Genomic DNA, 12,949 nt, shown 5'->3' with positions numbered 1-12,949 from the left:
GCCACTGTGACCTGACCTAAAAGACTCACTGGATCTCAAATCCGTCTTTGAAGGAAAATCCCTAGATGTCGACAGTCAGGGGAGGCGTATGCAATCTCAAAGAAAACTTCTCTAAACAGCCTGAAGACAGAGTGCTCTCAGATTCACTATTGAACGTGGTTTCGTGAAGTAGACAAACAACTGAAAGGAATGTTCTTGGTTTAAAACAAGTTAAGCTCTACTGACAGATACTGTGGAGTGCTGTCGATTACCACTGAAGATCACTTCAACTTGTTCCTCAGTTTGTAAAAACATGCCAAAAATCACGATCAGCTGACACTAATGCACAATTATTTACACGAGTACAAAAACTTAAACGGAAAAAAAAGCTAAATATTTTTAAAAATATATGAAAAACTATAAAACTGACAAGTGCAAACAAAACAAAATATAAATCCTAATTCAAAATATTAGAATAATAATATTATAGTATATAAATAATACTAAAGTAAGACAGATACAGTAGCATAACATTTTTTGAAAAAAGCCAGTTAAAAAGTATTTTGGGGCTCAATAATCAGAAGATTAGCGGGACTGTCAAATGGATAAATGTAAATATAAAACACTTAAAAAAGTGCACTGAAGAGCTTAAAAAAAAGATACAGTATGTGAAGCTTATTAAAAATTGTGATGAAGTTTCTCTAAGCACATGCAGTACTTTGCAAATAGTCATATTAACATCCCTTTCTGGCATCGTTGCACACATTGTGTAAAAGCTAGTGGTTAACCAGCATTATATGGTCATGACAGCTGACTCATGGAGTTAAAAGACTGGATATTAAAGACCAGATATGAAAGACTGGACCCTTGAAACTGAATTAAATTAGAATTCAGGCAGTAAACAGACTTTGAGCTTTGTTGATACACTAAAAGCTAGTTCGGTGGCTGTTTGACAGCCAATCAAACTCATCAGATCAGTAAGAGCCCTTTGGTACCTTCTCATCATAGACAATGCCAGGCCGAATCTCTGGAGCCTGGTACCCGGGCGTGCCCTCGACCCCTAAAGCTCCCTCGTGAAAGGACTGCCGGGAGATGCCGTAGTCGGACAGCTTGATGTTTACAGAGTCCTCCGCGTCCAGAGACCACACCAGAATGTTGTCAGACTTGAGGTCACAGAAGATGATGTTCTTCTTGTGAAGATATGCCAGGCCTGTCACGATTTGATAGGCCACTTTGAAGGTGAGCATGTGGCCCACTGGCATGTAGAGAGAACCTCAGGAAAGACAAGCAGAAAGGACAGATGTAAATTTCAGTTTGTTTCTCAGACGAACCCATGATATGACCTTGTATGGACTACTTTTATGATGCTTTTATGACATGAGGGTTGGGGTTGGGTATCGAGAACCGATTCCATTTTACGCGAGAACCGGTTCCATTCCAACACGCATTTCGATTCCGCTTATCGGTTCCTGTGTGCGCATTTTAATGTAATTTAAACCATTCAAGCGCAAAATCGGAATTGGAATAGTTAAAATTCAAACAACACCCAACACTAACGAGGGTGAGTAAATGATGATAGATTTTTTTTTTTTTTTTTTTTACTTTTAGAGAATTTTTATTTTTATTTTATTGAAACACTTAATGTGGCACAGAAGACCGGAGTAGTTTTTTCCTTTAAGGTTTGTTCACGTCTGATACCATTAAAAGACTGAAGCATGAAATGTTAACAAACAATTTTCTCACAAAAATAGTCTGATGGTGTATTTACAGCATTCTCTGAAAAATGTTATGCAGATCTGAAAGAAACTGCTAAATTGACAGCTGAAAATAAATAAAAATAATAATATATAGAACAATGGTGTGTGTGTGTTTATATTTATATTATAGTAATGTATTTATTATTTAAATATCAAAAATGTATAACAATATATTATTAATTATTATATTGCCTGATCATTAAGGCTGATCTTTATACATTTGGTATAAATGTAAAAATACAGGCCAGTTTCTGTGCCAATGTGTCACCTTTCGCTTTCTCTTCCAGGATGGTGTTGAGGCTGCCCAGCGGCGCCAGCTGCAGGGCGAAGCATAGCGGGTGTATGCTGATGCCCACCAGAGCCACGATACACGGGTGCTGCAGAGAGTGGAGCATGCTGGCCTCCTGACGAAACTCTGAGAAGCTCCTGGCAGCGTCCATGGACTGCAGGTGCTTAACCATGGTGTCTGTGAAGAGATACATTCAGGATGGTATTATTAAGCTGCAGGCCTGAAGAGTTCAGCTCTGACTTTTACCTCAGGTTATGGAATAATTATTGATGATGAGTGAAAACACTTAAGCATGTGAATCTGGAACTTTACAAAGATCTCTGTGTGTATATATATATAAATAATACACATAACTATAACCAATTATTTTAGAAACGATATTAACTTTTTTTTGTGCTACTTGAACATAATAAAATATTTCATGAAATATATAACTGTATATACATTTTATTTATATTTTATTTTTATTTGCTAAAATAATACGTTAAAATCAACAAATATTTTATTAAAATGTATATATATATATATATATATATATATATATATATATATATATATATATATATATATATACACACATATGCATACACACACACATTTGCTAAATGAAAAAATGAATACATCCAAATTTATTGTTGCCAAAAGGATTTCTAGAGTATTGACAATCATGGCATGTCTTATTTTATTCTTTAATACTTGCTACTGTACTGTATTATAATAAAATAATAAAAGAAATAGGCCAGATGTTTTTTCTTGTATATTGATTATTTGTCCTGGATGTGCTCGCAGTACATACTGTGAGGTTAAAAGAGCAGAGGTCAAGGATCAGGTTTTACATAACGCATACTGACCTTTCCCCTTAAGCAGTACAGTAAAAAAAAATTAATCAAATCCAGTCTGAGACCTCAAAGAGGAAACCCTTAACTGTTCCCTGACCTGAAACTAAAATGTTCTGATTTATACTGTAGCTGCAGGGTTTTTAATGGCTCTGGTTATTCACATGTACTTAATCTGAGCTGGTCTGGGGTCAGCGCCTGTCACTGTAAAGTCTTAATGAGCACCGCTGCAGTTTCTCTCCTGCTGTGTCACACATCACTGTAAAAAGTTTGTTTTATGCTGCAACGGTAGCTTGAAATAATACGCAGAAGTCTCAATGCTGCTGAAAGGAGTTTAACATGCTTTTGGTTAGTGACCGTGAGTTCCAGGGCGCAAAAAAAAGATAGTTTGCGCTGTACAGACATGATTTATGTTCGGTTGGCTGACGGATGACCGGGCTGCCGTGTGTCTTTGGTTATTTCCACTCAAATTCGACAACTGACTCTTGGAGAACTGAAGTCTGCTACTTCAGGCCAGTTTTTACTGACAGCATTTCCTACTTGCATAAATCAAGATCTATACTAACATCAATGTGTTTGGGTTATTTCACCATGTGTTTCTTTCAGAGTAGGCCACAGTGTTTTATGATGTTTCACTTCTTCTCCAAAACAAACAGGGGAAAAGTGAACTGAAATCAAATCTACAATGAAAACAGTGATGTGAGAGGACATGTGACTTCCTCTCATAGTACATGTAATGCTCTTTCCCAATATACTTTTTTGAGAAATGTAATGTTAAAATCTCTCATTATGAAGCAGATATCTCTGACTCCAAAATCTGTTTGGAAAAGCCACAAGGTGATTTATTTGTTTTTCCATCCTTCTATTGTCCAATTTTGGTGAGCCCATGCTAATTGTAGCTTCAGTTCCCTGTTCTTAGCTGAAAGGAGTGTTCCCCGGTGTGATCTTCTGCTGCTGTAGCCTATTTGCTTCAAGGCTCGACATGTTGTGCGTTCAGAGATGATCTTCTGCAGATCTTGGTTGTAACGAGTGCTTATTTGAGTTACTGTTGTCCTTCTATCAGCTCGAACCAGTCTGGCCATTCTCCTCTGACCTTCAAAATGATTACATGCATTTATGACAAATGCACCTTTAACATGTTTAAATTATATTTGTTAATATTGTTATTGAGCATTTCTTTGTAATATCTATTAAACAATCTATTTTGAAATATGATCATTCTCTGTCTGTATCTATATCTACACTAAAACTTTAACACTATTCTATTGCCGGCTTGTATATTGATTATTTCTAATTGTATTTTTATTTATTTTTGGCACAAAAGCAGATGAGGATTCTGCAAGCTTCCTCAGAGGCCTCATCCAAAGGGCAGATGCCATCCGTTGTTGTCATTGGTTACCATAGGGCACTACTTTACAGACCATAAAACTTCAGTACATGAATGCACTTGACAAAAAGATGGGAAACTTTGAACAAGAAACGTCTGGAATTCATGAAGATAAACTTTATGTCATAAAAGTAAATGTCTAGATTTATTAGGAGTCTTTATTGTAAAGAAACCTCTAGAATGAGTAGGAGGGAATAAATCAACAGAGACGTAAAACCGGGAACCGCTGAGAGACCAATTCAAACAGCAGTGAATGCTGACAAAGAAATAGTCCACATAAAACGGCTGCTGATGAAGAGAAACCTGCAAACGTAGTTTTCTCTCTCTCGCTTGCAGTGTACGTTATGACAAACTGCACATCATAAATAGTTCGGAAACATTTCACAGGATTAGAGGAAGCGGACGGAGGAGCAGAGAGAAAAGGCAGAGGTCTTCAAGGTCAGAGAAACGCAGAAACTAGTGGAGCGTGACAGCTCAGAGGAAAATCATTATATTGAGATGTGCTGTCAGCATTGAATCTTGCTGCTGTAAAACAACAGTTTATAAAGTTTGATAACTGTGGTAGATTTTTCCCTAAACCTAACTACGTACCTGGGTCTCGTCTACAATCGACGTCCCCGAACGTCAACAGTCGACGTTAGTTTCCTATCTCTAGCGCGTCTACACATCGACGTCGGCTGAGTCTAATCCTATACCCTAGCGCATCTACAGTCGACGTCAGCTGGGTGCTAATCCTATACTCTAGTGTGTCTACACATCGACGTCGGCTGAGTGGTCTAATCCTATACTCTAACTTGTTCCCCTAACTAACTTGCTGCGCAGCGCTAATAAACAGACAGACTTCAGCAAATGTCCTCTAAATGCTTTAATCACGGCCGGGAGATTACTCAAGCAATTCTCAGAGAATCTCCCAAGAAGAAGCACGGCCGGAGGATCTCAGACAAATTTCAGAGAGAATCCCACCAGTAAACACGAATACAACAGTTTTTATAGAATAGGGGCATGGTGAAAATGACATGATACATTACATAATTCCCTACAATTTGATTTGTTCTTCATAGACAAACCCTTCTGTTACTAGGTAGCCTACTTCATAATCACAAGGTTTGAAAACTAGACATCTGTCTAGTTTCATTTCCCATACCTGTTATTTTTACACTCACACAACCAGTCACGAGTTTTCGCCAAAGGGGAAACATACATTTAAAATTCAAAAGCATATGAATGTTGTTCCTGCAAGAAAAACAAATGTTAGTTATAATTAATTAAAAAGTCCATCACATAACTTATTACAGAACTCCAAACCTCCCCCAGTAGATCATTATATTTTAAAGAGGTTTATTTTAGTTAAAATACTATACTGTATGACTAGTGTACAATACTACTATGATTGAAAATATGAATAAAAGTGATTATAAAAGCAACAACAATAATAATTATTATCATCATCAAACAAATTTTAATGAATTATTTTAATCATAAAAAACTTCTTGGGTTACAAATGTAACCTAGGTTCCCTGAGAAGGAGAACGAGACACTAGGTCTGAACAAGACGCTATGGGGAATGCCTCAGTGTGACCGGTGTCTGAAGCACGTGTATAAACACAACAATTGTATCAGCCAATGACGTCACTACCAGTGCAACCGCGAGTATAAAAGGGCACCCGAGGAACACGTCATCGTGTGTGTGGCAGGCATCCCGGAGGTATGGCGATGAGACACAGTGTCTCGTTCCACTTCTCAGGAAACCTAGGTTAGATTTGTAACCCGAGACGTTTCCTTTCGAATGGGAACTCACAGTGCATCTGAACAAGACGCTATGGGGAACAAATACCCACTCTGCCATGCTGAGGGTAATGCATGCCGTATCGGCTGTGACTATTCACTAAATAATCTGACTCTCCTTACCTTACCCTCGGAGTCAGGTTCCCCAAAGGCAGTCACCAGCTTGCTGTCAGTGACACTATTCCCTAGGGCCACAGCCCAAGCTACATACCCTAAACGCAGGGCCAAGTGACAGTGGTAGGCATAGCTCTAAGGTCTTGAATCATTTACCTACAGAAAAATTCCTTTGAGGAAATATGGCCAGGACCAAAAGAGACCCTGGCCTGTCACTTCAGGGGGACATAAAAGCGTCAACCCCTAGGATCGCCAGGGAGGCTGACTCCTGCTATCCTAGCAACCTACAAACTATCTGCCCAAAGCAGAATCTCTAGATATAGCACTCACACAGGCCTCCGATGAGAAGGTATTGCAAACAGGCAATAACCACTTCACACTGGATTCCAGAGAATGAAGTCCTAGAAAGCAGACACTCAGCATATCGACCCTCTAAGTGAGGAGAGTAACTCAGCCCAAAAAAGGGGTTCTCCAGGACCTGCAGAGCATTGACGTAGCTCTGGGGGAGCGGAATACTCCACATAATGACCCTCATAAAGACACTGGTCCAGGTCCCTCAGAGTCAGCAGATTGGCTTGGTATGCTTGCAGCACTGCCATAGTGTGCAAAGCAGCCCCAGCCTGACCTGCTGCCATGTATGCCCTGCCATTTAAGCGAGATGTAACTCTAAGGGCTTAGATGGCAGGGTCGGAGCATTCAGTGTCAATGTTTCCCCCTTCCCTCTTCAATGGGAGGCATTGACACGTATCCGTGCTCACGCATGCCTTCGACATTCTCATAATTAGCATACTGAAATCAATGGATACAGGCTTAATACAGCTTCTTTCATGCTCTGTCAATCTTTGTATGGAGATCAGGAAGAAAGGGAAGGCTCACGGGACTCGGGCAGTTATGTCCAGATACAAATCGCTTGTCTAATCTGCAACGAACGACTCCCTCCTTTCTCGAGTTCCATAACCTCCAAAAGTTCCTCATACACGGGGCAGGCAGGCTGAGATGTCTCATCCTGCAGGTTGTCCCGGTTCCCTCGAGAAGAGGGACAAACGAGAGCGGAGCATTCATCTCGAAGCTTTTCATCTGAAAATGCTCACAATGCATGCATACAGCCTTCTACAGCCTAAGTTTTTTTTCTACTTGCTCAGGCGAGCCGGTTCACATTTTTACCTGCCCTGCTAAAATGCACAAAAAAGTTATTGTTTTCATTGTTTTTGACCCATGTAACCTTGTAAACAGTGCTTTAAGATTTTATTTTGGTTAAATATAAAAAACTGAGTAATTTCTTGAATAATTTCTGTATCTGTGCAGTTAAACACAGCAAAGTCTTCACTGCATAATTATAAATTGAAGAATATAGATTAATCCTTATTAAAGCTCCGAAAGTTATTCAGTCAAGAGCAGTGACTGGTTCTCTTTGTCTTCTTGTTTGATTAACATTAATGACACAGACAGCAACAGGTTTATTAGGCTGCTGTCACTTTAAGATCTGAAGCACATCCTATTTTCTCACAACTCTTTACGTTCATTTAACACTTTTTAACTCATTTAAGACTGCTTAGGAGGATACCCTACACATCTGGAATTTTGACAATTTTGTGTGTTTTGTGTTTGTGTGTCTGAAGCGGCAATCTGTGCACGCGTTTATTACTGTTTTTACATTTTACTGTTTTATTACAGCCTTGGTGAGCATGAGTCCTTTAGATGAAAAACTATTAACAAACAAAAATTGCTAGCGCCATGTCTATCGTTTGCTTTGCTAGTAGCTACAAAAATAATTGTATTAATTAGTTTTTTTGTCTTGTTCAAACTATAATTTGCAGAAACGAGCAAAAAAAATACTTGCAAATTTTTCCAAGATAATAACTTGTTTCAATCTCATTAAATTCTGCAGCTCACTAGGTTTTGGATTGGAGAAAGAAACACAACGGGAGAAATCCGGTGAAGATTAGCGTTTCTCTGTTAACAGGAAATTCCATCAGTCATAGACGCTGTGCGTCCCACTGCGAGCCTCGAGTAGAACGACAGCACTTTGACCTCTGACCTTATGTACGCCTGCTGGAACACATGGCTTACTTTCCCCAACTGATCACCTCTGACTTTAAAATCGTTCATCGAGCACATCGAATGCAAATCCAAACATTGCAGTGAGCGGAACTAACGGATCATATCCTAAAGATAATAATGGCTGCTTTCAGAGGAACTGCAGGGGTCAGTACAGGAGAGTAAAGTACCTGTGCTACTGTTGAGCGACTGCTGCCTGCATTTCTTGAAGTGGAAGCATTTAATAGCCACCGGATGGCCTCTGTATTTAGCTCTGTAGATGATGGTGCCGCTGCCACCCTGACCCAGGATATCTGCTTTCTCTTCACTCCACTCCAGATCACTCTTCAACAAGAACAACCTGAAACACAGACATATAGATGTTTGCACTACGTGTGTACATTACATTTGAGATTGATTTTGATTGAATTTAGCAAGATGACTAAATTGATTAAAAGTGACAGTAAAGACACACGTATAATGTTACAAAAGATTTCTATTTCAAATAAATGCTGTTTATTTGAACTTCATCGAATAATAGTGGAAAAAAATTAAAAAAAATTAAAAATATTAAGTAGCTGTTTTCAACATTGATAATGATAAATGTTTCTTGAGCAGCAGGTCAGCATATAAGAATGATTTCTGAAGGATCATATGACTGAAGACCAGAGTATGATGCTGAAAATTCAGCTTATACAACTGCAAATAAATGCAGTCTTGGTGAGAATAAGAGACTTAAAAATAAAATAAAAAAATGGTACCGATCCCAAACCAAACATGCATTCCGACTTTTGACATTTTGTAAGATCTCTATCATTAACCATCAGATTTATTCTCTCTTTCCAGCTCCATTCTTGTGGCTGCTGTTGAATCAAACCCAATGTCTGTCAATACAAAATGAGTCCATTTAGTCAGCTGTTATTTCCTAATCATTTCCATTAAAGCGCCACATGAGACCGTAATTTCATTTGACATGTGCTTTGAACTGCCCCGCTGACTGATGGTACGTACAGATGCTTTTAATGCACTCCTTCCACAGAACTTCCTTTCTGGTGTGTGATACAAACTTGCGGCAAAGAATTAACAGGAAACACTCATTTATAAGACATCAAGCCGAGAGGATTATACTGTTGGCATAATTATATCAAATAACTGGTAAAATCATTCATCCCTTCTGTATAATTAAAGACGTCTCCAGGCCACACTGCTGTTGTAATGAAGTGCGTGCAAATCTTTTGTTTTTGACTCGAGTGTTTCATAATGTGAAACTGTTTTTGTTCAGATGCCTGACAGTGTTGCTATTGTTAATGTTAACTAAAAGTAAAACTATAAAAAATAACACTGATGCCAGACTTATCAGAAATTTGTTATGAATAATCTTATCTTGTGTCTTGCGTCCATCAAGTTCTCATTTATTTAGTATTTAATTTGCTCTATTATCCAAAAATAGACCTTCTTGCATGATTATTAAATCTCATGCTGAATTTCCAGGAAAAATAACTATATTCTGACATTCAGCATGCAGATAAGATTTGGTCACACTGCCCATGTATAAATGCACGTACACCACACTTACAGTTTAAATATAAGATGAAAACTTGCTGATGTAGTTGTTGGTCTGAATAAATAAGGTTTATCTGCAAGTAAGCAAAAAATGCTGATCATGTCAAAACGGGTTAATGCTCATTAGGGCTGATATTCACAATAGGCCCGTTATAAAGTCTCTTCAAAGAGAAAGTTTAAAGGTCACCATTTGTGAGTAAAGCAATTTAACTCAACCTTAATTCCAAACTCTATTAAGAACATATTCCAGTACATCCGGTGTTACAGTGGCTCTGTTTCAAACGCTAGCGAGCTGCCTCAAAGTGTACTGCCTACATAGGCAGCATCCTAACTAAAATGAAACCTCATAATTGACTGATGTAATACTCTAACGATAAAACGCATAGCACATATAATTATTGTTTAATTAGGTACTTTGAGTCATTTCAACTTTCTTTTGCGTAAAACAAACTTATATTTATAACATTTATGTGGACGCCGTCTATCATATTTTGTGTTTGTCGCAATCGATTGCATGATTCACAAAGAATAAATAGGAAGTCACCTTGAATGTTGGCCAAAATTAGATTTCTAATAATTCAGCATAAATTCGCAGTCTAAAAATGCTGTCTACTTGGCACAGCTCAGTGGGGTTTAGAACAGAGCCAATGCGACAAAATATTACTACATATTTTTTATTGTGTTTTAATGATCCAAATCGTTCTTAATGCATCCTTTCTTAATGCATCTTCCTAATTTTAATGTGAACAAACCATCAGTGTATGTTATTCCAAATTAATAAAAAAATGGTTGTTTTGGTAAATCAAAATATAAAAACTTGCTCGGTCTGTAAAATCATGACATCACAAATTCAGCTTCCTTTTTATTTAAATCCTGATGGATAAAATCAGGTCTCACCCAATATTTCAACATTAAAATGTTTTCAAATTTTCCAGCCCTGTTGACAACTAGACTCTGGGTTGAACTAGTAGCTTGCAGGTCTATTTTTTCCATGAGATTTATCAATTCATAATTATGTGATTTTCAAGTCCTAATATAAAGTATGACGTCCCACCGAGACTTTTATTCAGCCCTTTGCCGCATAGGGACCTCTTCAAAGAGATTTGTTTGACGTGGCTCAAAGACAAGAGCTGCAGTTCAAACCCTCAGATTCTGCTTCCATTTTAACTTCAGAATTAATAATCCAATTTATGTGATGTACCACAACCGCACAGAGAACACACATCTCATGCCAAGACAAGAGCACGGCAGCCCACCGAAAGCCTTTTTATATTTGTGCTATAACTCAACCCTAACCCATTTTGATTCAGCTCGATTAAATACATCTGAGCTCTGGTTATTAGGACCAGGTGTGCAAGGTTTACATTGAATACAAAACTTAAATGCCACACGCTAGCAGATGCTCAGGAGAATGGCCCGGTCCTGCAGATTTGCCTTATACAACATCAGGAGGATCAGGCCCTTCTTATTGGTGCAACTCCTTGTCCAAGCTCTTGTTCTATCCAGACTGGACTATTGTAATGCTCTCTTGGCAGGCCTTCTAGCATGTACTGTCAAACCTCTGCAACTGATCCAGAATGCTGCAGCGAGAGTGGTCTTTACACCAAGCTGAAAAGAGCCCCACGTCACAACTCTCTTCATCAATTTGAACTGGTTGCCAATAGCTGCTCGCATCAAATTCAAGGCATTGTGTTTGCCTACAGAACAACTATTGGCTCTGCACCCTTATTCCTAAACTCACTACTTCAGACCTATGTGCCCTCCAGAAGCTTGCATTCTGCAAGTGAACAGCACCTTGTGGTGCCATCCCAAAGAGGCTGGACTGTTCCCTGCTGGTGGAATGACCTGCCTAACTCAACCCAAGCTGCGGAGTTATATATAATACTGTATATTTTCAAGAAACAGCTGAAGTCGCATGTTACTTCGTCAATACTTGACCCGTTTTTTTTATATATATATATAAAAACTTGCTAAGTGTACTGTGCTAGACTAACTGGGACTAGTCACAGCACTTGCATATTGTTGCCCTATTGTTGATTTGATTGTTCTCATTTGTAAGTCACTTTGGATAAAAGTGTCTGCTAAATGATTAAATGTAAATGTAAAAGGATGGTTCAAAACTTCATGCTGAAATCTTACCGTGAAGGGAAGTCGGTCATGAAGAGCTCAGGCACCAGCTCCTGTAGCGGCACAGGCTGTTTGGGATGGTTGGGGCAGGTGATGTGCTCCTTCTCCACAGCTGCCAGGACACAGTCCTCCATGTTGAAGTAGTGGACAGTGCTGTGATTGGAGCCGGACAGGGGCAGGGGCTCGGACATTTTGGGTACAGAGCTGCAGTATGGACAGGGAGCGTACTGCTCGATGAGACGAGAGCCGTCACTTTCGCTGGCTGTCAATGCTGACCAGGGGAGAAGGGTAGAGATAATTATAAGCATGTAATGCTAAATGCAAGTATGTATATGGATGCTGATTTTTATATAAAAATAGACATTAATCATGCTTAATTAAAAGGGCTTATTATAACAGGGTTTTTTTCAGCCATTTGACAACTCTCAATATACATCTTAATATATTTTCAGCCATTTGACAACACTAAATATACATCTCAGTATATATGCATTTTCTCAGAAATGGCTTAAAAGGGTGATTTGTTTATCAAGATTAAAAAAACATTACATGCATCTGTTAATAATCTCTCACAGCAGTTACTGTAGTTTGTTTACACACAAACATTTGTGTAGAGTAGAAGTCCTGATGGGTAACTGGTGACTTGAGCAGGTGTGTGCTGATGTGTCTGGTATAATTAACAAGCTTTGTGTGGATTAATGAATCAATCACTGCTGCAGTACAAACTAAAGTATAACTCACCCCCATCTATATGAGTTCAGTGTGTGCGTTTGTGCTGCACCTGTGTTATTGACGGACAGTGTGTTAATAGTGTGAAGCAGCTTTGCACTGACACACAGCAAACTTCCACACTGAATGTACTGCAACAAACAGCTGCACATCCGTATTAATACCCTTCGGTTATGGGTGTAGGATGTTTGTCAAGATATCATCACACTTGATACCCTAATTATGATGCTATTTTAGTCTTTTTGTTTTCTGTTGGGCTTCTGTCTTATGACTGCAAGTGATGTTGTCACTTTTGTTTTGCATGGAGACACTCATATTATATCATCTTAGACTAGTACTGTCACAA

General features: G+C 38.6%; 1 protein-coding gene across 4 annotated transcripts in view; it reads right to left on the bottom strand.

Annotated features, from left to right (window-relative positions):
* lrrk1 (leucine-rich repeat kinase 1) overlaps positions 1-12,949 on the bottom strand; it is a 92,026-nt gene that overhangs the window by 23,479 nt on the left and 55,598 nt on the right. For all 4 annotated transcript variants that reach the window (XM_084107774.1, XM_084107775.1, XM_084107776.1 and 1 more), the window contains 4 exons: positions 11,887-12,145; positions 8,376-8,545; positions 2,005-2,202; positions 975-1,252 (listed from right to left, as the gene is read on the bottom strand). In XM_084107774.1, the coding sequence (XP_083963900.1) occupies positions 975-1,252; positions 2,005-2,202; positions 8,376-8,545; positions 11,887-12,145 (905 nt within the window). The remainder of the gene's footprint in view (positions 1-974; positions 1,253-2,004; positions 2,203-8,375; positions 8,546-11,886; positions 12,146-12,949) is intronic.

The sequence above is a fragment of the Abramis brama genome (genome assembly GCF_963993115.1).
Source record: "Abramis brama genome assembly, chromosome: 3".
In the NCBI taxonomy this organism is placed as follows: domain Eukaryota; kingdom Metazoa; phylum Chordata; class Actinopteri; order Cypriniformes; family Leuciscidae; genus Abramis; species Abramis brama.
This window is presented reverse-complemented; position numbering and strand designations above follow the sequence as displayed.